Raw genomic sequence first — 27098 nt, 5'->3', positions numbered from 1 at the left:
TTACAAAGTGTTAGAAGTGCCTTAAAAAATAAATAAATAAATAAATGTCATAAAAATAAAAATAATAATAGAAAAGGATTAGCAGAATGACAAGATCAAATAAGGGACACAAGAAACAATATAAATTATCATACATATTGTACAAGGGACTCTCAATTGCCCGTAGGTGTGAATGTGACCTGAATGTGACCCTGAATACAGGATAAGCGGTAGACAATGGATGGATGGATGGATGGATTGTACAAAGGGGAAAAGCTCTGTCTTAACTGCCATTCAGATCACTGGGGAATAATCATATTACATTAAAAAAAACTTTGTGCTTTGGCTCCTTTTAGTATTTTTTATTTATTTATTTTTTAAGGTTTAGGTACATTTTAAATATGAAAACAATACATTCACAGAAAGCCGGTCTTCTTCTCTGGATTCCACAGACTAGAGACTGCAGTGGCTTGTTGCTGCCCTCTACTGCTTGTTAATAGTCGTTTTCAGTTCCTCCAGCTGCTCCACAGGTCACAGCTTCTTTCTTTGAAGTCATTCATTTTTTACACTGGCTGAGGATGCAAATCTCCCCACCCACGTTGGCATTTACCAATCAGCTGGCTCCTATAAGCTCACAATGCCCAAGCCTCAGCCTGGGAGGCTGCTGCATCTCTTCTATTGCAGGAAACATGGATTTAGCTGTGGCCTAGGCAGAAGACCTCCTCTTTTTATACCCCCCAACTTTTCTTGTGCTTGCTTGTTTGTGATTGAGGTGTATTCTCATACTTCATGTCATGGGTCAATTTGTATTTTATCCTGAAAAGCAGCATTGTTTTTGTTGTGCCAAGTAGCCTAATCTTTCTTTGTACACCCATGAATACCAAAATAAAATAATTTGGGTGAATTATGCATCTCTTGTCAGTAGAAAAGAAAAAAATATATAATATATAACACTTATAGACTGCAATTTATACTAATTAAACTTAATTTAAGGGACAAACCTTCACCATTATTTTTAGTCGTAGGTTATGTCAACACGTGTCATTATTATGTAATGACCATGTGTATAATGTAAGTCATACAATAGTGACATGGTGCATATATATTTATAGTACAACACACCGGAACATTAAACATATAATCACACACAGAGAGGTAAACTAACATATGATCAATGGACCTGATGATTCCCCGACAATCGATGCCGTTGGGAAGATTTCCGACATGAAGGCACTGCCATCTGCAGATATGATATCATGTGGCTCAGTCGAGACTAACTGGAAGTTATGGGAAATGACTCAACATTACTCCGCCTAGGTCTCGTTCTGTGGGAGTGTGTGTGTGTGTGTGTGTGTGTGTGTGTGTGTGTGTGTGTGTGTGTGTGTGTGTGTGTGTGTGTGTGTGTGTGTGTGTGTGTGTGTGTGTGTGTGTGTGTGTGTGTGTGTGTGTGTGCGTGTGTTGATCGTTAAGCCTATCGGTTGTTTCAGAAGAGAGACGTCAGACCGAGTGCGCGCTCGAACAAAACAGAAAGTAAACAGGTGGGCACGCGCCTCCCCAAAACATAATGTAGCTTATTATCCTCAGCTGTATCATCATCATCATCATCATCATCATCATCATCATCATCATCATCATTATATTAGTAATAGTACTATACTAAACTGGACGTCATCCCCGTCGACGTGCGTGAACTTGAATGTGAAGGCAGGAAGTAAAGTGCGCTCCTCCTACGCTGGGACATCGTGCCTAACAGGGAAGTAACCTACTTTCTCTACGTTGCTTCAAACTTGTTCGTGGTGAAATGATCTGAGTTGGTTTCCTCTCCGGGGCTCGAACTCTTCCGTGAAAACGATCCGTGCGACTTTCGAGGGACTTCTTGTCTGCTTTCAAGTGAGCGATGGAGCGGGGAGACGCTCAGTAGGAGACCCTGAACCGGAGCAGACCGGAACGCCTTTTTCAATGTGTTGAAATCTACACTGAACTGTAAGTGTTGTTGTTTTTGTTGCACAGATACAGCCCTGTTAAACACCGAGGCCTGCCGCCCAGGAGGCACCGTTCGCTTAGAGAACGGCGCGTAATAAATGAGGTAGTCTGCTTTGCGTCATGTTTTGGTTACCAAAATAAAAAGCAGGATGTGCTTTGACTTTAAGTATAGCCTTATATCCCTCGAGAGTTATGCAAAACCCCTTTAAAGTGATTGTCTTCTTTACTTTCACGTGTTAAAAAGAGACTTCAGTTCTTAATAGTGCTCTTCTGTTTGACATAATCATGTAATGATCATGTTATGAAACGATCTTTAATAACATATTATTACACAGTCCCTCCACCCACACCGTGTGGCTCGTTTGGTCAACTGACGTTTTAAGACGTGGTAGAATAGCTCCTGTCAGACTTGATGCCAGTAAATCTCTATCTCAGCCATCACCCCAAATGTCAGCAATAAACATTTGCTTTGAATATAACGATTGAATTGGGGCTTTTGGGGGTCCCAATAACAGATTTGAGTCATTCACTCTTTCTTTCCACAGTAAACGTGTTAGCCAGATGTTTGTCTGACCTCCATTCAGTAGTTTTGCACGCTCCACTGACTCATGACCAAATGAAGACCAAACGCTAGGCCTGGTGTAGCCTACTACTCTGTGCCATGGACCGCCACTGATCCCCAAAAGCTGTTCAAAACATGTAACTGAGCTACATTGCTGCAGTGGGTGGCATGCTTTTTCATTAGATTGATGCTTACTGTAGTTTAAATCCCACATAGGCCATCCCGGTGTAGTAAATACTCACGTCCTCCAAATATGTATTAGTGAGCAGTAAAGTTTTGGTTTCTAAAATAACCGTATGCGTCACTGTCTGACAGTCACATCAATTCTGCAGCAGCTTGTTCCAACTTGAAGCTCTGTTGCTTTAGTCTGAGTAAAATGTTTAAACCCAACACTGCTTTTATTGGCTGGAAACGCTCCGCTTGGCCACGTTTATGATATTTTTGGAACCTTTTGGACCTTCGCTAAAATGCTTAACAAAGCTGAGTGGGCCTGAATAATTTGTTTGGCTGCACAGAAATATTTTTTTTATTGATGCTGCCTTGCTCGCACCACAGTGGATTATTGAGTTTGAAATGTTTATGCATATGCATGATGGTGTGCATCGCTGGTTTTGGGATATGTTGATAGGAAGGAGGACATGGATTTATGCCTACTTTATTCTCTAACGCCAGTGTGCAGTTTCCATTTGTTTCCACTGTATATTAAAAATGAATATTCATACCTAATGTTTCATGATCTTTGACCTGTGCAGCCCTGTCTGATCATGGCCCAGTGGACACACATGTCCCAGATGATACAGTGCCTGCCTGATGACACTGTCAACAACCTCTATCCCCCGGCCGCCTTCCCCATTGAAGTCAGACATTTTTTAGCCGAGTGGATTGAGAGCCAAAGATGGTACGACACGAACACCACCTTTACATTTAATAATAATTAACAATATTAATGTATCAACTAACACTAATAATTAACGTTTCACTTGTATATGTGCAGAATACGGATCAATGCATTGTAGATGTGTGTATGTTGACGTGCACGTGCTCTTTGCTCACAGGGACGACTTTGTGCTGGAGAAGGTAGAGCAGGAGAGCCAGGCTCAGGCTTTGTTGGACCAGACCATCAGCATGCTGCAATCCATCGCTCAGAATAACGTCAACGTGGTGGTCAAGATGAAGCTGATGCAGTTCAGCAGGAACATGGTAGGGGAACTGGGTCCCGGAAAAGGATTTGGGTCACACCCTGAAACCTTGACAGTGGTCGCCGCAGGTTTGAGTGACTGAGACCGCTGAAACCAAAGACAGGAAAATGGTGTTTTCATATGTAGGAAAACTGGTTTCCTATGAGCAATGAAAGGTGTTTGTGGAGCTGTCGAGAGGATGACTTTCTTTCAGTACTTCAAGTAGAAAATAAAAGCGTACATGTGCTTGATTTACAGACCATGTTTCAGCAGCAGCCTCTACAGTTTGGCGTGATGGTCAGAGACATCCTCACGAAGGAGAGGCTTCTGCTCGGCACGGTAAGAATGTTTCACAAACATGTCTGTGGTTTGTTTAACTACAGCCCAACCCTGATGAGCCAGCTGATCATTATGTACAAGCAGTGAGGCATGACCTCAGATTGAATATTGATGTGCAGACATATATAGAGTTGCAAAAACGCTCCTTAGAAGGTTCTAACTACCCAGTTCGCAGTTTGAAATCTCACCATTGTGGCGTAAGTGTTCAAGGATCTGAGTGTATTAAGTGATTTTCCTTGTTTGTAGCCTGCTCAGATGTCCAACCCTCCACATTACCAGTCGTACCCGAATCAAGAGTCGTCGTTCCCCAACATGCAGGATGTAGACCACCTGGTCTTGAAGGTGCTGGAGGTCCAGGACATCCGACAAAAGATGCACGTGCGGCAAGAAGAACTCAATTTGGAGGGGCAGAACTATGAGGCTTTACAAGGTGAGAGACACAAACAGGTAGACTGAACGCAGTCTCAACAGTAACGTTGTGCTTTGTTTACATATCTGACATTTTTAATCTGATGTGTACGTGTGTGTGTGTGTATACATATAACACAATGTTATTTTGCACAGGGATGATCCAACAGAACGAACTGGATTCCACAAAATCAGACATCCAGAAACTCCTGAATAACATCAAGCAGCTGGAGTACAATGTGACGGCAATGGCCACGGTGAGCTTGGCAACGGCTTCAACTACGAGTACCAACATGACTGGGTTCTTGTGGGATTTATGAAGGAATTAAAGTGATATCAGTCATTATCAGTACACTGTTTATAAGGGGTTTTTTAAAATGTTGTCCAGGCTAAATGAACAATTGGAACAGACACCAACCAATTTCAGTAACAATTAATGGATGAATACTTATGGTCTTTGGCATGTTTGGAGGTGTGTAACATATCTGTGTTTGTGTGCATGATTGACATGGACGTGCATCTGTGTGTGTCAGTGTAATGTGTTTGGATTGTTGTTGTAGAAGCGCTTCCAGCTGCTGAAGGAGTGTGTGGACTGTCTGGACCAGTGTCAGACCCGCCTGATCAGCAGGCTGAAGGCGTGGAGGTGGGATCAGCACAAGGCCGCCATCGGACATCCCTTTGACGACAACCTCAACCCCCTGCAGACCTGGTGAGGGACACTCCGTCCCACTCAGGACGCACTTTTGCATTGACTTAATCTGGATTGTTACTGTTTGTGGGAGTCCATAGTAATGAGGCTGAAAGGAAGTCGGATAATTCATCATTTTACTTTTGAATATAAGAACTTAGTCGCATTTGTTGGTACAACACATGATATGAAATATCATTTTGAATGATTACATAATCATTCATCTTCTACTTTCTTTTTCAAAATGTTTCTCTGTTAGGTGTGAGCAGATGCTTGGTGTAAACGGAAATCTGAGACAAGAGTTAATGCTGATGGGGGAACCAATCCCAGAGCTCCAGGAAAGGCTGGGGAAACTTCTACAGGTTCTGATCCAAAGGTAGCATATATTTATATTCCATTTTAAATAGGAGAACTGCAAAAGAAAATAAACTTCCCTCTCCTTCACTCACACAAAGCAAGCTACATAACTTACTTCCATACATCTTTTAAAAAAGGAAGCATTTCCCTCACTCTGATGTCTCCTCCAGCTCTCTTGTAGTAGACAAGCAGCCCCCTCAGGTCATTAAGACTCAGTCAAAGTTCTCCACAACCGTGCGATATCTGCTGGGGGAAAAAGTCGCTCCTGGGAAGCCTGTGGTGCTCAAGGCGCAAATCATTAATGAACTGCAGGCCAGGAACCTGGGCGGAGTACCGGGGTGAGTCGTAACCTTTATATCACCTACATTATACGCTATAATAGACTAATATCGGCCCTTTTCTTGCATTCTACTTGAGCTACTATTTATTTGTTTGAGGGGATGATCCCTCAGAGACGATGGTCCGGTCAGTACAGCTCCTCCTTGTTTTTCTACAGTGGCGCTAGCAGGGCTTTTCTGTAAATGCTATTACCATGGTTTTGCACTTGGCGCCTCATGTTACCACAGCCTTGTAAAGGGAGGCGTGATGGGAGGCTCAGTCAGATGGTTGCAGGCTGAAATCCTAAACACTGGCTCTTTCATGAGCAGGTTTTTTTTCAAAAAGTAATTGACAAAATACTGTCTTAGTGCCTTATATCTGTTATGTAAATGATATCCCTTGAAATCTGTTTGTGAGTTTGTTTGATACTGCACGTGCATGACCATATGATTGTTGTTTCGTGTCTTTCAAGTTGTCAATTAATAAAGTTTAACACTTCAAAAAGGGTTCAATTAAAGGACTAACTGTCCACTTATTATATGACAAAAAAAAAAAAAAAAACTGGCATTAAAACTCTCTGCTTTGTCACCTGCAGTGACAATGTCGGGGAGCTGATCAACAATACAGCCATCCTGGAACACAACACCACCAGCAAAAGCACATGTGCCACTTTCAGGAATATGGTATGTGCCGCTCTAGATTTCTCAGCCTCGGGTAGATTATTGTTTAGACATCATAAGAAATTTCAACTCTTCTCTCTTTGGTGTTATCAGTCCATCAAGAAGATCAAGAGGGCAGACCGAAAGGGATCAGAGTCTGTGACAGAGGAGAAGTTTTCTCTCCTGTTCTCGACCGAGATCAACATAACAGGCTGTGACACTCCCTACAGGATACAGGTCTGGGCCTTGGCCATTGTGCTGCCTGTTCTTTTAGTGTTCCTTGCATTCCTTTGCTTAATGCAGCGGTTTTCAAACTGGGGGGCGGGGCGGGTATGATTTCCACGATGCGGAAAATGTGGACTTAATCACGGAATTTGACAACAACAAGGAATTTCGTTGAATTTCTAAAAAGATGTCCAAAGATGTTATTTTAAAAAGTGGGTGGTTTGTTGTGACTCCTCCATAAATGATTGCACATGCATTTGCATATTTATGCTAAATGACAAGGAATTATAATTAGAAATACTAGAATGTTTCCTTCCTTGATATATATTTCTCATATTTTCTGATATTTCCTTGATTTATTGAAATTTTGATTCATCAACGACATGATTAGACACCATTTGATGGGAACATAATTATGGAAAATGTCAATGGAAAACATGGCATTTGGGACAAAATAAAACAGAATCTGGAAAAAGAAAAAGTTTGAGAACCACTGGCTTTATGATTCAATGTCCTGGCATATCATTGGTCGTCTGACTCCAGCTTTGTTTAAATGGCTACAGCAGTGATGCACTCGTCATACAACTTAAAAATGATGTCATTGACCATAGATGATCTCCCTGCCGGTGGTCGTCATTGTCCATGGTAGTCAGGACAACAACGCTCTGGCCACCATCATATGGGACTGTGCTTTTTCCGAACCAGTAAGTGTCAAACCATTACGTTTCAGTCTCTGTTGTCGCTGATTCTCCATCTGTGCTGTGGTGAACAATAGTGTGCAGTAGATAATGATGGGAATCTATACTATTAGATTGTAATAGCTTTTACTATGTCCAGTTGAGAGTGAACCACACACTTAAAGTAATTAGCACCCGAGCTCTTTGTGCCTTCCTGTTTGCTGCTCTCTTCACTTTATCTATCAAAGTGTTGACTGGAAATAGTCTGATGCCTGTTTTTTTTTTTTTTAAATGTCTAACCACTCAAACAAAGTGGACAATGCCTACACGCTCACGATAATTGTGTATTTGCTTCCTTTTTCTTCTTTCACTCTCCCTCCGTCATCATTGTAGATGCATATGAGTGTGTTTGCCGTGTCAGCTTCTTTGTTGTTGTCATCAGGATCGAGTGCCGTTCATGGTGCCGGAGCGCGTACCCTGGAGAATGATGTACAGCACCCTCAACAGCAAATTCACATCCGAGGTCCAGACGCAGCACAATCTGGACCACTACAACCAGCACTTCTTGGCCCAGAAGATATTTGACAAGCCCGACTTTGCCGACGACTTCAGCAACATTTTGGTTTCCTGGACCCAGTTTAATAAGGTACGCGCCGGTGCGTGTCTTCTGGCACAGACACACTCGGGCTGACACGCTCAAAATCTCACGGTGCACTTTCAAATCTGACAGGAGGTTCTCCCGGGTCGGCCATTCACGTTCTGGCAGTGGTTTGACGGAGTAATGGAGCTGACAAAAAAGCACCTGAAGACCTACTGGAGCGAAGGGTGGAGAGATTCCCTTGTATTTTCATATTAAATATTAGCGACCTGTTACAGTCTGGTAATAACCACACGTTTTCTTCCACTAGGCTGATATTTGGTTTCATTGGGAAGCAGCATCTGCACCTGATTCTCAAAGACAGGCCCAACGGGACGTTCCTGCTTCGCTTCAGTGACTCAGAGATCGGAGGCATCACCATCGCATATGTGTCCGCTACTGAGAGTGAGTGTTGGTGGGGCTCCAGTTTGAGTTAGATTGTTCCATTTCCTGTTTGGACTATGATGACGTGGTGATGAGGGCAACCAGATGAGTCTGAGTGACTAAGACTCTCTCTCTCTCTCTCTCTCGCTCTCTGTCTCTCTCACGTGCACACACACATACGTGCACTGACACATTTATGTCACCTAGATGGGGGCCAGAAAATCCAGAACATCCAGCCCTTCACCAAGAGAGATCTTGAGATCCGTAGCCTTGGTGACCGCATCCGGGACATCAACCACATAACACACCTGTATCCGGAATTCCCCAAACACGAAGTTTTCAAAAAATTCTACTCAGGTAATGATGTCCGTGACGGATTTGTGTTCTCAAGCTCAAGTGAAAACCGACAACTAACTTTTGTTTATTGCTGCTGTTTGATACAGAGCCTCAAGCTTCACCCATCGGGGGCTACATCCCCGTGTCACTCCATACTAAAGTCGGCATGTAAGGGACTACTTTATGAGTAAAACATACCATTTGATGCAACTAAAGTAAAATAATTTGAAGGGAACATGTCATGGATGTGTGTGTGTGTGTGTGTGTGTGTGCAGGGAAGCTGGCTCAGCTGCACCCCCGGCTCCGACATCCCTCAATGAAAGCCCCCACCATACCGTCAGCTTTTCTGTGTAAGTTTCACTTCTGCACATTTCACTAAATTTCCCACGGCCAACTCACTTCCTTTACCAGCCAGCGATCAATGTAGAAATGTCCTACCAATGAGAATATACCAATGGGATTTGTGTTGTTTATACTTGACCATGCCTAACTCTTCAGAAGCTGTTGTCTTGAGTGCGTTTGCTCCAGTGTCTCACTAAAGCTATAAAACACACTCTAAATACAACATCCAAGTTATTGTGACATCCCGATATATCTACGTGCATAGTGCAGCCGTCTATACAAATGAGCACACAAAGAACTATAGAATATAAGTCACTGCAGAACTATCTAACCCATCTTCCTACATCTGAACAGCAAACCAAACAAAACCCTGAAAGCAAAAATCAAGCAGACACAAAAATATTGTTAAATGTGGGGAACAGTCATTCTCTATCATGAAACTTGGCCCTAAATTAAAAACTAAAGTAATGCAGTGGCCATTCAAAACATCCTGCTATAGATGTATTATGATGTTTAGATATGAGTATTGAATTGTGTTATTACTCTAACTTATTGTACCCCAAAATAAGTTACAAAAGCCCCCAAAAGCATTTAAAAAGTCTGCAGCCCATGTATACTGCTTTCTTTGTACTTCTAGTATACTTCTTCTTCAGAGGAAAACACCCGACAGAGAAACTGCACATTCAGATATGACTCACAAAATATAACCACTAAAATAATTAAGTGAAGGTGAACTCTAAAGCGAGGCTGCATTTGCCCAGGGCATCTAAATTTGGCCCTGAAAAACACATCAGGTTGGGGCTAGTTTCTGTCAGGAACATTCTTGGAATACATTTGGCAGAGGTTATTTCCAATGAGTGTATTAGTTGCTATAAAGTCGAGCATGGATTTATTATGTGGCGGTCTTAGCTGGTGTTTTAAGTTAGTATCAAGTCTTACAGTCTTACTCATGGGGGAGAAACACAAGTAGGACTGGCAACATATAAATCGCTTGCTTTGACGTAACCACTGCAGGGTAATACGCTTATAAGTTAGTGAGGGTGATACGTTTGGTTATCTGTTCTTTTAGGAAAGGTTACGTTGCAAGAATCGGTGGTACACTCGATGCTACTTTCTTCCATTTTCACTTTATTCACTTGGTCATGCATCACATTGTGTACTTACCTTCATTTTACATGCAGCATTCTCATCCAACATCATCTTCCACAAAGTCTCATAAAATAGAAAATGACTGTGCAGATCAAAGGTAAACCAATTGTATTCTTAATAGCAGCACGGCAACAATAACCTTTAAACAGCAAGTCGGAATGCCTCAAAACAACACTGAATGTGGAAAATCTCAATGTGATGCGTGTTAGTGTTGATATTTCAGCCGTTTTGAATTAATGACACAGTGAAAGAATGAGTTCTTGACATCAAAGTCAATAATGAGGCCTATTTTTACCAGTGTCAGCTTCTTACACCAAACTGGTATGAGTCATGAGTTCATGGTGTTCATGCCATTTCTTTCAGACATCCATTTTCGCAGCCGTTCAGCCCGCAGGAATCTATCAATCAAGACATAATGGAAGCTCCGCCTCCTTCTGTGGAGTTCAGTCCAAACCCTCCGGTTGGCTTCACTGAACACATGTGGGTTATTATTTTCACATATGTGCATGAAATCCATTGCCATTTTCTTTATACACCGAGGTCATGATGTGTATGTTTCTGTCTTCTAGTTCTACAGATAACAATATGGAACTAGATTTTGACAGTCTCCTCCAGACTCTGAATCAATAGGAGGATTCCCACGCCAAAACAGACATCGGATGAAGACCAGAGCCAGAATAAACCGTCCTACCGTCACATGGAAAAAAACGACTTTTGAGTAAAACCAAATGTGATTTCTCTGGGACTGTTTTATGTGAGACAGGACTTCGTTTTAAGGATAACGTCCAACCGAGAACAAATGAAAAGAACAAAACGTACGGTCATTGTTGTCTGTTGGCCATCCTAGAAAAAACCTCTCTAACCCGTTGGAAGGTTCATTAATGTATAACAGAGATTGTTTTTATGGTTAAGTTGTCCTCTGTGCTTGTTGCTTGTTTTTCTTTAGCCATACATAGGCAGGCATATTTAAATAGTATTTTATATAACACTTCCTTATGATGGCTAAGCCTCAGCTATAGTAAATTATACACCCAACGTTACAGTAACATAAAGTATGCATGGTAAAGACGTCATCACTCATCTGACTACTTACAGTGGCGGTACTTCAGATTTCAGGCTGGGAGCAATTTATTTTATTTAAGTATGCAAAGAGTGAACGTTGTTGCTTACTTTGCAGAGAAGTTGGAGGTGTGCAGGTCTTCCTCTAACAGCTCGTGGTGACGGCTCCTTCTCATTCCATAACTCCCTGCAACATTTAAAACTATGCTGTCTACGAAATGATGAAATGGCCATTGTATTTTTTTTTTTTTAAAGATGCAACGATAGCAGGCAGTTTCATACTCACTGACAAACATTGCATTTCCTGTGACTACTCCATAGTTACGGCGAGTTTAATACTTTTAGATGTGAAGCTGCAGCAGGAGCCTGAAATCATTTAGCTGTCACTCAATGCAGCATGTTTTCAGGGAATGCCGCCACAGGCAGCCAGTTCGTGATACTGCAAATATATAAATATTGCAATATTTTAATCAGTAAATGTTTATTTGAATTCAGATCTTCAAGATTATTAGGCTACTTCTTTTAACGACTCGGTTGGGTGCATTTTCTACTAAATTAAATCTTTTGTTTGTTGCTAATTCATTGTTGCAGCTAATTATTTTGTTTTCAAAATGTAAAAACGATTGGTGTCTGTCTTCAGTCTTTGAAGTGACAAATACTCATAAATATAGTGAGAGTACCCTAAATGTTCAACAGTATATTTCCTTACATTTATTCCTATGTAAATTCTGAAAATATGTTATTTTTTTGTACGTATGGGGTCTCACATGTAAATGTGCCATTTCAATGTTTTTGAGGTTTTCTTTTTTGGCGTTTGGTGAATATAGAGGAGAGTTATTAATTTTGCTTGGATTTAAGCAGCTTGTATCATAAGCATATCCCCCTCATAAACAAACATAACGCTTTGCACTACTCTTTGTACCATCACTGTCATGTGCATGCAATAATATAATGGTGTGTTTGATGTACTATGGCTACTACAACCCATATAATCTCTCAACTGTGTTGTCAAATAAAATCTCATTTTTTTTCACAATATCAAAACTATTTTTGTGCATTTATTTACAAGAAGCATGTTATGTTTTTAAGCCAAGCTTGAATGGTATTACAGTGATTTCTTGCTTGCAATATTTGAGACACTGCAGATAGTGGATGTCCTACATGCAGTTGTAGATCTGATATGCCAAATATTTATGTAAAGGTTTACTGGGTTTAGTTCTGAGAAAGGTTATCTTATTGTAGGTCCGTCCTGTGTGGAACCATCTATTTAAATCCCATATTTATTTGAAAGAACACAGACAAATAATTGATTGGAAACATGCGAATTTTCAGATTTTTTTTTGACATATAAAAATAATAAACCAATGGCATTTTGATTGGGAAGGTATGTCTGGTGCCAAAAAAGGCTGTCCATTGAATGAAAGCATATTGGTGTATAACATAATTGGCATCGCTTCCATAATCCATCAGCCAAAGAGGAGACATTGCATAACTAGCATATTATATTTCCTATCTGTCCAGTTTCAACAACCATGAAATGATTTTTAAAAAAAGAAAGAAAACTTTACACTGTACATCACAAAGCTTTTCCATTAGAACACAAATTCTAATTTCAACATGTCGCTAAAATATAAATTCTACTCAACCACTGCCAGGGAAATCACACTGAAAAAAAAAAAAGGTTATGTAGAGGAAGCAGAAAGAGAATCAGCTTACATGTCTGGTTCAACAACTGCTCTGGTGAAATGCTTCATAATGCTAACTTGTCTCAGTGGCCCGTCCCCTTCCCTTCACCCCAGCAGCTTTAGATGTCCCCTCATTGGAGCAGAACAAAAATGGCTGCCTCGTAAAACAAAGGGAGGAGGTAGGGTGAATGAAGGAGGGATGGGAGAGAGAGGGGACGCCAGGCCAATGGAGAACTTCAAAGGTCATTCTCTCGTGCGTAGATTGCATGTATGAAAATAAAAGTGTACATTTATCACCCTGTACAAACACACTTAAGATTTCAGTCGCCTCGCGGTGACCTTCTCTCTTCTCCCAAACATCGGAGAGGGGCGTGTCCAATAAAACTATCCCACTTCCAAAGAGCCACCCAGCTCAGCGTAGAAAAGAGAAGGCCCCAGGTGTTTGCCAACACCAGCAACAAGCCACCACACCTCATGCACGTTCATTTTCTAACCTCGAGTTGATGTAACGAAGACCCTCCAGTCGTGTCAACACAATTCAACTAGAAAACGCTTGTTCCTCATGACAGCTCATCAGGTTTGCTTTCTTTGTTTTTCCATGGCAGACACGCAAAAAGTAAAAGCAAGCCAACTATCACACACCTGTACATGAATCTGTGATAAGCGTCGCTCTAAAAGCAAAGCTCATGTCAGAAAAAGTCATTTAAAATGTAACCCAACACAAATACTGTATAAGTGTGGTACAAACCTGCAGATTTCCCACTTTTAAAGCAGAGGGTAACGGAATTGGTGGCAATTATACCATTTCAAGCATTTGTAATCGCGACTTCATTGAAAACTGTGCTCATAAAAGACCAGATAGTTTTGTGTTTTGTGTTTATTTGATGTAAATATGAATGAATGTGTGTGCGTGTCACTAGATGAGACACAAACTCTAAACTGAAGGAATTTGGCTTTAAGATTTGACTCAAAGGCATAAATTATTTTTCATCTGATATAAAAAGGGGGGGTCACTCTAAACAAGGAATTTTGCAGTATCTGTAAGGGCTTGGAAAAGGCCACATCTTTCCCTTAAATATGCTTGTGTGGTTTAAAAAATAAAAGAAGTCATGATACAGACGAAGGATTGTGGCAATGCAAAGTGAAAAATAAAAATTATCAATTAAAAACAAGCACACACACACACATGCACAGAGACATGCATGCACACCCACTCTCTGTCTCACACAAGCACTCACATACAACTGAAAAAAAGAGAATGTGAGCCAAATAAATACTGGTAAAATACAATACGTACATGTAATTTACCCAAAGTTCATGAAACAAAAACAAAGGGCGAGATCACGCCGGATCAAAATGGAAAAGCATGCAGAAGTCCACTGATCTACTGTAGCTTCACTCCTAGCAGACTACGAAATAGGGAGAAAAACAGAAAGAGAAAAGTGAAAGAAAGATAGCGAGAGAGGCCCCTGTCCTGAGCAGTTATAGCCACCTGGTCAGCCAGGAGTGACTGACACCCCACACCACAGGGCACAGGGTGCTTCCTTCAGTGGCAAGTCTTCTTGTGACCCTCCATCTTTGTCCTGCAGTCCAAGGGGGGAGGAGAGGGGGGAGGTTAAATCAGGCGAGATGGTTTGGGGCTCTGGATTCCCCTTCACTGTAATTCAGTAGGCCCAGTTCTGGATGCAGAACGAGGACAACAAAGGCGTTTTGGGTTCTGTGTTAGCATGTGTGGAGGCGGGGAGGAGGTATGTGCACATGAAATGCTGAGTGGGCTGAGGATGGACCAGGAACTGAGGGGTGAAGGGTGAGGGATGGGGGGTCGGGGTCAGAAAGCGAATCTTCTTCTCTAGGCTTATAGGGCCTGTGTCTTGAGCTCGATGGGCTCTCCTCGGGTCTCCTGCTGGCCCTCAGCCTCTGGGGGCCGGGTGCCCTTCAGTGTGGCGAGCCTCTCGGAGAGGCCGCGCACGCGGGGGAACAGCATGAAGTCGTACAGCAGAGCACCCATGGCACCGCCAATCATGGGTCCCACCCAGTACACCTGCCGCGAAGAGAGAAGACAAGGAGCAGAAATGTGTTCGTGAATTTGAAGATGTCACATGAACTGTGCAAGAGTTGGTAGCTTAACAATGTGATCTGATCATCTTACCCAATGGTTGACAAAATTCCTGACGAGGACAGCGGGGGCGAAGGACCTTGCTGGGTTCATTCCTGCTCCGGTGTAGTACATCTAAGTGAAAGACAGAGGGAACAGTCCAGGGTTTAGAATGTTTGTTCTGTGACACCATGGTGATATTCTCGTAAACACATGGTGAGCCATCTCAAATAGGTCTTACCCCGAGAAGATGCCCCATGAGCACAGAGAAGCCGATGGCCAGGGCAGCAGAACCCAGGCGTCCATTGCGCCTCTCATCAGTCACGGCAAAGATGCAGACGACAAGCTGCAGGGTGAGGAAGACCTCCATGGTGGTGGCCATGCCCAGGCTGATGCCTGGCTGCAGCTGAAAGGTGGGGGAAGAAAGGTGAAATTAGTGAGTGCATAAATTAAAACGCACAATCAACATTTTTACAGACAATAGATAATAGGGACTTTTTTTTCGATCTACATTGCTTTTCAAGGCACAATTGGCAACTGCGTTTGTGTACGTGCAATACTTAATTAGTACATGGTGTAATTTAAAGTCGATTATCTAAATATTCAACAGTCAGCATGCATACTTGTGGTATTGATGTCGTATTGACGGAGTATTCCAGTGGCTGGCAGGTAATCTTACCGTGTTGAGTGCCAGGTTTCCCCTCATGTTGCCGGGAGTGACCCCGTAGAGCACAGCAGCGCCAGCCAGGGCTCCGAGACACTGGGCCACGATGTAGAAGAAAGCACGGAACAGGGACATCTGGGAGCCGATCAGGTAGGCAAAGGTAACGGCCGGGTTGATGTGTCCTCCACTGATGTGTCCGATGGACTGGATGAGGGTGGCAGCCGCCAGCCCAAAACAAAAGGCAACATGGAGGACATTATGGGGCCCAGTGGTCCAGCGGAGGGCGGCCCCCAGCCCAAAGAACACGAAGAACATGGTGCCATAGAACTCGGCGAACACAGCCCGCCAGAACGACATGGACCTGAACTCCCACATGGTGGCAAAAGGTCAAAAAGCAACTTCTACGCAATTGGAGGGATGAAAAGGCGACAGAAAAAAACGAACTAATCAACAAAAGTGAAATGCTGTTTCTCCACAATACTGAATGTGTTCGAAACTGCCTCCAAAAAACACAGAGCGAATGACAGAACAAGCCCGTCTAAAGCTAAATGCAACGACACGTAAACTGCTCAACATGAAACTCTAATGCGATTGCGAAAAAAAATCTGCTGCTGGTGATGCTGATATCTGTCATAGAGAGCTCCTGAGTGGAGCAGGACGCCAGTCTCTGTGCATCTATGTGCCAACCCCGCTGGTTGTTAGTAGAAGAACATGGATTTACAAACGGTAAGCATGTCCTGCAGACATTCAGCCTCTTTACCAGAGCAGGGGGAGCTAAGAGGCCTTTTTATAACACCAGGGGGCCACTGGGCCCAAGGGAGGGGCAAGCACACAATACTACAAATCAAAACAAAATAATTTAACCCTTCTCTTGCCTTGACCCGTTTGTCGGCTCATAGTAGAAATAGAAATTACTCTGAATAGCTGTAAGTTTAAGAGTGTAAATAATAAAAGTGGTTGCTGATTATTTGTCAACATACTGCTTTTTAAGGGATCCTTTTGAAATATCAGTATTTGAGGTTTAACGTATGCTGGGAGGGAAAGAGGAGTAAGTAAATCAAATGTAAAATGCTTATGAGCATCTTATATTTCCACCGGGGGATTTCCAGTCTTATTTATAACACTACCGGTTGATAAGCTCCCTTGAGAGAAACCGTACTGACCTTAAAAAATAGAAAGATAAATACCCACGCCAAGGGTATTTCACAAAGCATTTAGTTAATTTGTCATGCTGTTGTTTATATGTATGTATTTTTCTATATATATATATATATATATATATATATATATATATATGTAATATGGTTATGTATTTTAAACATGCTATATTATTATAATATTTTTTTAGAATATTTTGTGTATATATATATATATATATATATTACAAGCATAGAGTAAATGTATTTACAGTGTCCATGTTTCACTTATTTCCATGATTCTCTTTTCATTGCCTCTCATTGGCTCCCTCTGCAACAGGTTACGGTCACGAAAGCACCAGCGATTTCTCCACTTGTGCTCTGGATTGGTACAAATTAGGTTTGTGGCAGCAGAACTGATTAGGCACAGTTTTACTTTGTGTGTGTGTGCTGGGTGGGTTTGGAGGCTCAGGTCAGATAAAGCGGTGGAAAATCCACGGTTGCAGAGGAAGAGGGGAGAGCAGGCCGGGCATTGAGCTTCTGCACTGGAGCATCATGCTGACCAGGGCAGCCAGAGGGACGGCTGCAGCCCGCTGAAAGGATTATGCTGAGCTCACTGCTTATCTCCTTTCATGCATAGAGACAAAACGCTGGCAGTAACAGTTTCTGTGGGTTTCTATGATCTGTTTGTCTTGCAATCACTGTTGAATATGTGAGCACCCTTGTCCATGGGCCAGCGTGGCTGTATGTATTTGACTCAGCGCTCATTTCCCCCAAAAAGAGTTGTGTTGCAATGGCATGAGAAGAATGTACGATAACAGACATTTTATGTCTCACAAGATGAAAGTTGCAGCCTGATATTTGGATGATTTTCACCTCAAAACACATTTGAAAAACTTTTTAAAAACCACTGTTTTTTGTTTTAATAGCAAATAGTGTTTGTTGTCCTGATCCGGACAGTTTGTTAGTTGGTGCAGCTCTATTGTGATGAGTATTATGTCCTTCTCATGACTCCCTCAGTCAGTGGTAAGCCACCTTTTGTGGGGTTAAGCCCACAGTTTAGTTTTACAGGGGAGGATGCTGAAAAGGTGCTTGCAATGTATTTTCCTGTTCCCTGGGTGCAAACTGCTGACATGTGCGTAATTACATGCAGCCCCTAAACATCTCCCAGTCGAAGCTCTGGCCCGCACGCACCACACAGTGATCAAACTATGTATTACAGGACACACGAATGGAGCACCAAAACAAATTATGTTTGCCTTCAGAAGAGCCCATTTAAAAGAAATCTTCAACAGGGTATGAATAATATATGGCTTTTAGGGACTGATTTGTTTTAAAGAATTAGGTGACATCTTTGCTAATTACTTGCTAGTGAATTATGTAGCACAGTTGCTAAGTTTTTAAAAACACCACACAGCAAGAACACACACAGAAATATAGGCTGGGAATGTAATTTGAGGCTTCCATTTTCTATTTCCACTGTAATGTTAGAGAAGTGAGAGCAGAGGGCTCTGAAATATTAGGACTATGAAGTGGTTACAACGGGACATTTCACATTTTCATTGATTAAAGGAGAAGTTTAGTTTTTTAAATGATCACATGACCTTGAGGATAGATTTGTCCAAAGAGCATGACGAGTATGAACAGGAAACAATTTAAATCACAATAATGATGTACATACTGCACTGATTTGGTGAGTTAAATAGTTTGGAACTCGACAAAGTGATGGTCCAATACTAAGGCCTTGCATTCAACATCCTGAAACAGTTTATTAGAAAGGTTTACCAACAGCATCAGACAAACACAAGTGTTCAACATGTGTCCAAACACACAAGGCTCAGAGGCATAGTTCTATTGTATGGGATTAACATGTAAAACCTTGTTTAAACTATTTGAGGAACTCTTGGTAGACCATATAGGATATGTGCCCTCGCCTCAGTATGCCAGTAGAAAAGAAATGCATCTTTGTACCTGCTACAATGTTTTGTACACTGGCATAAAGAAATAAACTCTCCTTTGCAACCTTCTCAACACAAGCTGTAAGTTGTAAGCACAAGCATATCTGTTTATTTTAAATGCTGAAATATGTTTTAAAAAATGAAATCATTGTTAAATATTTGCAGATGTTGGCATACATTGGAAAACCCCTTTTCAAGTGGAACTCCTGCTTTTTAAATTAACAAACAAAAATAAGTGCATTTTACAATACAAACATTAAAAGGGGGAAATGTTCATTAAAAAATTCTACTTTTTCAGAAAATAGGCATTTTCAGTTTTTTTTCTTGGTTAGAAATCACAATGTTCAATACATAATCTGACATCGCAAAAAAAAAAAAACAGAGAGAAGTTGTTAGACATCAGCACATCCCATTACAGTCATTTAAGTCGATGAACAAGAACATTTTCATTTGAACGGAATTGTTCATGCAGAACAGAACAGCAAAGCACAGCACTGTATGTGGCTATGGATCTCTGTGCATGTCTGTTTTCAACAGTCACTCTCTGTCACTCCTTTGAAGGATTTCACTTTGGAAACGGCGTAGAGAGATGAGATCTGTTCTCCAACATGGCTGCCCAACTCATGTCTAGTCTCTCTCTCTTTAACCGGCTTTTAACTCTTTGTTTACTACTGAGGTGGCATCCGTGTTCATCTACTCAAGGTCGGGCATTTCTGGAAGAGAGACAAAATGAAAAATGTGATGTGAGTGAGCATGTGATTAGATTTGAATCATCCATTCATTAAAACTAATAACATAATAACAAATTATAAAGCACTAACAGGTACTTCAGAAGGCATTTGGATGTAGTCCACCCAATTCTAAACTAATTCCAATCATATGTGATTGTGTGATAGACACTGATTGAATAAAATGAATTATCCTTCAAGGACCTCCACAATGAAGCCTTTTCAAACACAATAACATCATCAAAATACTACATGGGATGATATATTTTACCCCGACATTGTATAGTTCCCTTATGCCTTCTTCTAGTGACAACTGATTACAAATGACCAGATAGCTCTTTTAGACTAGCACTTACTTTCATCATCGTTGTCTCCAGCATCATGCTGCAAAACAAAGCAAAGAACAACTAGAATTACCGCCTTGTGGTTGAATGCCAGTCAGTGTAATGTCATCATTCAATTTGATCCTATTAAAGCTAAGGTCTACATTCTGAAAATCAGTTGAGCCTCTGAGACAGATTTGAAAAAAGGTTGGTTTGTTATTATCTGAAGAAGTTCCTGAGGTTTCGCATATGGATGCCTCCCACGTAAAAGCATACCTCTCCTTCTGGACCATCTAAATCAGGTATATCATCCCTTCCCATTGTGTTCATCATCTGTGAAAATGCACAGGAGACAAAGATCAATCTATCAGGACTGCAGTATATCTGGACAAAGTCACACTTAAGGCACGGTTGAACAAAATGGTTACCTCTGAGAATTTGTCAAAACTTGACAAGCCCTCATCTGAGTCATCCTCCCAGTCTTTCCAATTATTGAAGTCCACACTCAGCCAGTTGCACTGAGAAAAGATAGATTCAAGTTTAATTAGGGCAATATTTAACATGCAGCCAGTTTATTACAGATGTTTTTAATGTGGATATTTAACTAACTGGGACATATTATGACCATTCTTAGAACGTTTTGAATCATACACACCAGGATATGGAAATCATGCGCAAGTTTGATCAATATGCATCTTAAATTGGCAGTATTTGGTTAATGATTTAAAAAAAAAAGAAAAGAAAAAAAGAATGACAGTAACCTTTGACTTGTCTCCAGTAAGTCGGGGCCATGATCTCCCAGACTCTGCTTTTCGTAAACAACACAATACAGACCTGTCAGTGCGTCTGTATTTGGAGACCTGAGTGGAACAAAGAGTTTTTGATTAAGTTATGTAGGAATAAAATATGGTAGAACTGCAACTATGTCTACAGCTGACCAACGTACTTTGGGGTCAATCTCTCCAAAAAGCTCCACTGTGTTCTGTTGTTTGATATTATCTGTTCCAGTGACGCAGCTGTAAAGTAAAGAGAAAATAAACCATGATATTTCCTTTTCAACTGCCAACCAGGGCTGGGTTCAAATCATCGATTTTCTGCACCAGGTTAGAGGGTTCCTTGTACGATTTACAGGTTTAGTTCTATGAAGATCTATTTCATATCCACGCAAAATTGGTATTGTAACTAAAATATCCCTAACCGAAACGATATTGAATTAAATCGAATTGGAGATTAAATCAAATCCGGACCTTGTGAATCAGAATCAAATCGATTCGGGAAATCAGTGGCGATAACCATTCCTCGGTTAAAAACTGAAACGAGGAGGTCCAAAACAACCATGGAAAAGAAAACACCGTGGGAAATAAGGAAAAAAAGAAAAATTGCGACGGTGCCCGTAATAAAGGTGGCGTGATCTAAGGGATTTCAAAGGGCACGAAGTCAAGGGGAAGGAGCTCGTGGTCATTGGGGAGGAGCGTGAGTGTTGTCAACATTCAAAATCTGACAGAGTGCCCTCGATCCGCCGGACTTGTCGACTGGGACTTTAAGACTCTTTAAAGGTATGTCGGCTGCTATTTGTAACCCTAAACCCACGTGGGATCCCAATACTCTTAGCAGATGCATAGAAGACTCAAGTTTGTCATAAGTGACGATTGAGAAGGAATCTCGTTTTTCCCCCTTGTTTGTTTCAGAAAGGTTGCATATTATACCTTTAAGACGATTCTGGGTAGAATACGGAATATTACCATTTAACATAATAGTAATGTAACTTACCAGAAAACAAATTGGGACTTGTCAAAATGTACTTTTACATTTCTACTGTCCTCCACGCAGAACTCTACAAAAACAGAGTCCCGTCTGTCATACCACTTGGCTGTTGCAGGCTGCCTGATGACAATGAGTAGAAACAGAGAATACATCACATTAATATAATCCAACATTTCCCATGCTTCATTGTAATCTGACATAGAAATTAATCAGAACTAAGAGTGTTGAGCAGTGACTTGCATAAATTACAACCCAGTTCAGGAATTAACAACAGGTCAGAGTCATATTATAGAGGATTACAGAATCAGAAAATGTTTTTGGTTTGGGTTTCATTTATATTATAGACATGTCTGTCTTATTTTTGTGATTTATTTTTGATTGATAATGTGCCAGTATTTGAGAACCTTAACTGTGAAAGAATTATGGCCACTGAGCAACTGTTGAATGTTTAAAAATAAATTAACAAAAAAAAATGTATCTTCTTTCTTTCTTTTCTCGATTGAACCAAAAACGTACCGACCTGTGAATATTCTGTACAGTTACAACACAACAAGTTTACTTCATATCTATCTCTACCGAAAAGCAATAGGACGACCTGTTTCCTTTAAGAACAACTTTAATCAAAAAAGGTGCACCTGCTAGCATTACATTACAGATCATAACGTGTATCAGAGCAATAATTATACCGAGAGGAAGTCAGGTAATGCCACATTAATAGCAAGCTGTAACGTTATGTTTATTTGAACCACAGTCAGGAGAACGACACTATAATACTGGATTATGGCAGCTCGTGTTCTCTAAATCGCTGACAAGCGTGTGTAAATTGTCGTTAGCCTACATTAGCTAAAAGTAAAATCTCCCAAGCTCATCGTGACACCACGCTTTTTCGGTGCTAACAGTAACGTTACCCTTGTGTTGCTTGACATTAGCCGGCTAGCTAACGAGAACGGAGCTGTGTAACGTTAAAGCAAACGAGATAAACCGGAGTGTATTTTTTGTTGGTGACATGGTGGTTAGCTGCCGGTGTATCTAACGATGCGCTGCGTCTTTTAGTCTTGACAGCAAGTGAGGCTAACTCGTGAGTTTAGCTCAGTTCGCTAATGATAGCCGGTTGTAACCTTAGTAACACACTACCAAGACTTGTAACTACTCAGCTACGACCGTAGACGACTACATAGTAAACCCAAGACTTACATCTCCACTGTTTAGCAATTAAGTTCCCTCGTCGGACCAAGATTTGGGTAATAACGATATCTAGCTGTGGTGCCCGGCAAAAAGAAACCCCGATGCCTGAAACCGAAACAGTTAACTGAAACGTTCAAGAGTTTACATAAAAAATATCGCGTGTTTTCACTTCTAGTGACGTACACAGCTTCAGCCGCCTGCTACGGGCGTGTTCACAGTGCGCGTCGCCGCGCCACAGCCCACAGGCCGAGGAGGACTGTTCTAGAACGAGAGTGAGACTCGCAGCAGCACGAGAGCTCCACCAGCAGTGCCGCTCCGTAATAGACGGAAGGCGACTACTTAATAGTTTATTCATGTCATCACGATAACTCTGTATTTAATTTAGCATATAAGTTGCTAGTAGCAGGCTTCCTTCACTACTTCCACCTTTGTTGTGTTTCAGGAACGAAAACGGCTAAACATACATCAGATCCCTTAAAATGTAGAAATAGGCTACAGGCAAAAAGCATGGATTGAAATGTTTAAAAAAAGTAAATGTGGCCTACAAAAGTATTAGTATTACACTATTCAATACAGAAACATTTACCTTTGTGTGCATTACTAATGAGTAGTATAGCAATACAAATCTTAAATGGAGGGGAAAAAAGTAAAATACTTTGCTCTAAATTTAGTGGACTTGAAGTATAAAGTGGCAGTTGATATAAGTGAAAAACTCTTCCTCAAATTAAATTAAATTATTAAATTATTGGACATCAGAGCCGAGAGGTATTTATTCTTGGCACAGGAGTTCCTCCTCCTCATTAAACGTGTCCATTGTTGTGTTGGACCAAAGGTATATGGAGCTTTTGTATCATGCTTATCCAATAAATGAAAAGACTACCTAACTAAAGGATTGGAAAACCGCGTGTCCAAATCAAAAAGAAATCACATCCTTGTTATGTTTAGTGGCGTGTGCGAGAGGTGCTTGCACCATAATGCATATAGGTGCACAGTACAAATATAAATCAGACATTACACTCACATAGATGAGAAAGTATGACAGCATTTTGCTTTTGTTGGTAAGGCTGCTGAAGGGACATAGTTAGAGTGGCATTTATCATGTCAGAGGTGTTGCTAATTTGTGGCTGTTGGTGGTTGGACGATTGAGCACCATGGTGTCAGATGAAGTTGCACAACAAACCAGTTAGGCTCGCCAAACATGAACAGATTTACAATAAGGCAGGTGAAGTATCGCCTCTTTGAAACCAGGAAGTAATGGAAGCTTAAAGTTATAAGTTAGGTCAACGGTGTCGCCTGAGATGCGTACCAAGCAGAGATTTCTGCATCTGGAGGTGATGAAAAGACACAGTCGTTTGACTTGTATTTAATTTCTCAACAGAGACTATAGCACAGATGCAGCGGTGGAAGCCAAAGCATCTCCCTTCACAGCTTGCTGCTCAGCTGGCATATTAACAGCTGCCATTTTATTGCTGCCAGCCATGATATTAGAGTGAAGTTCAAGTTTAGCTATCAGTTCGGGTCCCCCACAGCGGTGGAGGCTGTCAGATGCACCTGCTGCTGCAGGTGTTTGACTTCTAGTGGTTTTCCTCAATGGGCCAAAGCACTCGAGCAGCTGAGAAAGACATGGAGATTCACTTTAAAGGCAAACGGGGTCACATTGGGGACGGCTTCAAGCCGTTGGACTTGGACAAGAGAGAGCATAGACGGAGAGGCAGTATCACCAATATGAGGCCTGGCAGCTGTTGATAGGGCAAGTGAACAACAGTGTAAAGGCAGAAGGGAGAAAGCAGATAGGATCACAATGTCAGAGAGCTTCTGAATGTGGAGAAAATGGTGATGTCAGAAAGGATGGGGGAAAACATTGACCACCTTGTGCCAGAAACTTGCCTTTCAAGGACTAGAATTGGAGCCAAAACAATGGCAGGCTTTATTTGGCCATATGATGGAGGGAAGACACTTTGGAGATGAGAGGCTAGTTGACAGATGGGAGTTTTCTTTGGCCAGGCGGGACTGTAGTCAGAGCACATATAGTATAACTGCACAGTCCAAATTTGAGCCCATTTAGAGGAGATCACATGAAGCCCAGAGGAGAGCAAAAGACACATTTTCAAGTTGATAGGCCGTGTCAGCTATGGATATTACAGATCCTCCTTAAAGCACACTAAACCTAGCAGCACCCGTCTCTGAACATAATGTTTTTTTGCAGTCCAATATCTTAAACATTGTATATCAACATTATCTACATTATAATGCACCATTTATTCATCGTTTTGTCCCTCAAAAGATTCTACACGTACCTTAAAAGCCACTGAAAATAGTAGCTTTACGATGTAAAAGCCACATAAGTCATCATTAAAGACGAGAAAGACGTCAGTGAAACCTGAATGACCTCCAGGAGCTTTCAGCAGCTACAATGTGAATTTGAATGGGGGAATTAATAATAGCTTGCAGCGCTGCTGTCTTTTCTACCAATCACTCCAGCAGATAATAAGCCATAATTTGGATGCCTTATTGTTATTATTGATCTTAAAACCTAATTTCCCTCTTCAGTATGGTCCAGGTGAACAAAGACACAACTAGCCTGATTGTAATTATGCCATTTATAAAGTTTCTCAAGCATTTGCAATGCTGGTCATCATAAAGAAACTGCTTCTGTGGCTAAAGATATCTGAAAACAGATTGTTTCTCATATAACTGATTATATATTTTATGATACACATGACTCAGATAGACTGTAAGGGTTCGGTTTACATCGTATTGTTGTAGATTCTGTGATATGTAATCCTAAATGTGTGTCCCAAAACCGAATATCCATGAGAAAATAAGATGTATTTTTTCTCTTGGAACATGATTTCATTGGTGATACCTTTCCTTTATGTAGCAAAGAGACAAGCCAGTGATGATGTCAGCCAGGCAGAAACCCTTGAGCTGCTCCATATACAATGAATAATGGACACTGTAAGCGCTGCCATGGGGCGTTTTACCGGCAGGTTTTCTGATTCACCGCTGCGTGTCCGACATTCATGTAACACTCATTTGATGTAAGAAAAATCTATGAGCCTACAGAGTCTAATTTTGCTTCAATGGACTCCAAAAGTGTCATTATTACCAGTGCTGTGATTTCCATCTTAGGGATGGTTGTCTTTTTACTAAGATTATTCACTAATATCAATAGAAATGTACTTCAAAAAATATGATTATCCATCTGTGTATTGTTGCAAAAATAAGGCTGTCCTTCATATGAATGTTATATTAACTCAGATAACAAAAAATTGCATTTAGATGTTATGTGTCAGCTCTGTTGAGTTACTACAACATGACAATGAAGGGTTCAATAGGAGGTAAGGGGAAAATGACTCAAACACTGTTTTAATCTATACTGTTTATACATGACGAGTGGAACCACCAGATATTAGCTCTCTATATATTCACCATAGTTGAAGAAGTTTAGCTAAAAGACAGGTTTGATTACCTTGAAAAATAGAAAATAAAAGTATAAAATGATGTGAAATATGTGATGTGATGTTGCAAGCTCCGTGAGCGTGATCCGACGTCTATGGGCCTTGACAGCCAGAGCCAACTGTCACCTCCTAAATCTAGCCAAATACTAAAATAGAAAGGGAGACAGATTGTCGCATGGTTTCAGTAAAACCCTTGCTTGTACATTTTGTAGCGGCAGACTGAGAGGGATTTCCAAATGTTCTGATGCCCTTGTGTCAGCATTGTTTTTAATTAAAAGAGGAATCAACCCTTTTCAAGTATTTTCTATTGAAACCTAAAACAATGATTAATAATACTCATTACAGAAGTTCGTATGAATCAGGAATAAGAATTTTTTTGGTGTCATCATTTGATGGTTGAATCAGTTATTTTGAGACATATTGCATTAGTTGATCTGTGAGTCATAGGAGCTCTCTTGGATACAGCTGTGTCATGTTTCAATCACACACAGCCTTGCATTCAGTGGGAAACAGCAGGGGGGAGACAACCCACCCAAATGGATTTGCTCCCACCATTAATTATTCTTATTTCTAAGTACTTTTGTCTGATGTGTGCAGAAATAGAGCAGACTGAATCCTTCTGGTTGATTGAAAGAGCTAGTGGAATTACTTTCTCATTCAGAAGTAAGTGTGTGTATGCAATTTCTGTCAATCATATTTTATTAGCCAAGAGCACCAAAACAACAACCTGGAATGCAAAACATGTGGAAAAAAATGTGCTTTGTAGGTTTTCCTGATTGTTAGTCAAACAAAATAGGCCTGTTTTAGTTGATGATGACA

The 27098-nt window shown here is 41.0% G+C and overlaps 3 protein-coding genes across 3 annotated transcripts; 1 reads left to right on the top strand and 2 right to left on the bottom strand.

The window, feature by feature from the left end:
* Positions 1-1535: 1535 nt before the first annotated feature.
* On the top strand, positions 1536-12286 carry stat6 (signal transducer and activator of transcription 6, interleukin-4 induced). The gene is made up of 20 exons (XM_084014645.1): positions 1536-1962; positions 3277-3422; positions 3580-3724; positions 3961-4041; positions 4288-4471; positions 4606-4706; positions 5010-5158; positions 5397-5513; positions 5665-5832; positions 6408-6495; positions 6586-6708; positions 7308-7400; positions 7816-8019; positions 8104-8198; positions 8282-8415; positions 8602-8751; positions 8838-8898; positions 9006-9080; positions 10585-10701; positions 10791-12286. Exons 2-20 carry the CDS (start codon positions 3289-3291, stop codon positions 10849-10851), a joined length of 2280 nt encoding a protein of 759 aa, XP_083870771.1. The 5' UTR covers positions 1536-1962; positions 3277-3288; the 3' UTR covers positions 10852-12286.
* Positions 12287-12573: 287 nt separating this feature from the next.
* On the bottom strand, positions 12574-16443 carry mipa (major intrinsic protein of lens fiber a). The gene is made up of 4 exons (XM_084014885.1): positions 15740-16443; positions 15302-15466; positions 15115-15195; positions 12574-15006 (listed from the first exon to the last, which is right to left on the bottom strand). Exons 1-4 carry the CDS (start codon positions 16097-16099, stop codon positions 14821-14823), a joined length of 792 nt encoding a protein of 263 aa, XP_083871011.1. The 5' UTR covers positions 16100-16443; the 3' UTR covers positions 12574-14820.
* Positions 16444-18604: 2161 nt separating this feature from the next.
* ptges3a (prostaglandin E synthase 3a (cytosolic)) lies at positions 18605-22978 on the bottom strand. The gene is made up of 8 exons (XM_084014859.1): positions 22828-22978; positions 21640-21753; positions 20816-20885; positions 20631-20729; positions 20298-20387; positions 20146-20202; positions 19903-19930; positions 18605-19531 (listed from the first exon to the last, which is right to left on the bottom strand). Coding segments are annotated over exons 1-8 (480 nt in total). The 5' UTR covers positions 22830-22978; the 3' UTR covers positions 18605-19511.
* Positions 22979-27098: the final 4120 nt, after the last annotated feature.

The sequence above is a fragment of the Eutrigla gurnardus genome, assembly GCF_963514095.1.
Source record: "Eutrigla gurnardus genome assembly, chromosome: 8".
NCBI classification, from domain to species: Eukaryota; Metazoa; Chordata; class Actinopteri; order Perciformes; family Triglidae; genus Eutrigla; species Eutrigla gurnardus.
This window is presented reverse-complemented; position numbering and strand designations above follow the sequence as displayed.

Excerpts from the sequence above, each read along its gene's own strand:
- mipa (XM_084014885.1), bottom strand. The coding sequence starts at position 16,099 with ATGTGGGAGTTCAGGTCCATGTCGTTCTGGCGGGCTGTGTTCGCCGAG. Across the intron at positions 15,196-15,301 it reads TCATGGGGCATCTTCTCGGG|ATGTACTACACCGGAGCAGG; the intron begins GTAAGACCTATT and ends TCTTTCACTTAG. Across the intron at positions 15,007-15,114 it reads GGAATTTTGTCAACCATTGG|GTGTACTGGGTGGGACCCAT; the intron begins GTAAGATGATCA and ends TCTTCGCGGCAG.
- ptges3a (XM_084014859.1), bottom strand. Across the intron at positions 20,730-20,815 it reads TTGGAGAGATTGACCCCAAA|GTCTCCAAATACAGACGCAC; the intron begins GTACGTTGGTCA and ends TGTTCCACTCAG. Across the intron at positions 19,931-20,145 it reads TAGATGGTCCAGAAGGAGAG|CATGATGCTGGAGACAACGA; the intron begins GTATGCTTTTAC and ends TTTGTTTTGCAG.
- stat6 (XM_084014645.1), top strand. The coding sequence starts at position 3,289 with ATGGCCCAGTGGACACACATGTCCCAGATGATACAGTGCCTGCCTGAT. Across the intron at positions 5,159-5,396 it reads CTCAACCCCCTGCAGACCTG|GTGTGAGCAGATGCTTGGTG; the intron begins GTGAGGGACACT and ends TTTCTCTGTTAG. Across the intron at positions 6,496-6,585 it reads GTGCCACTTTCAGGAATATG|TCCATCAAGAAGATCAAGAG; the intron begins GTATGTGCCGCT and ends TGGTGTTATCAG.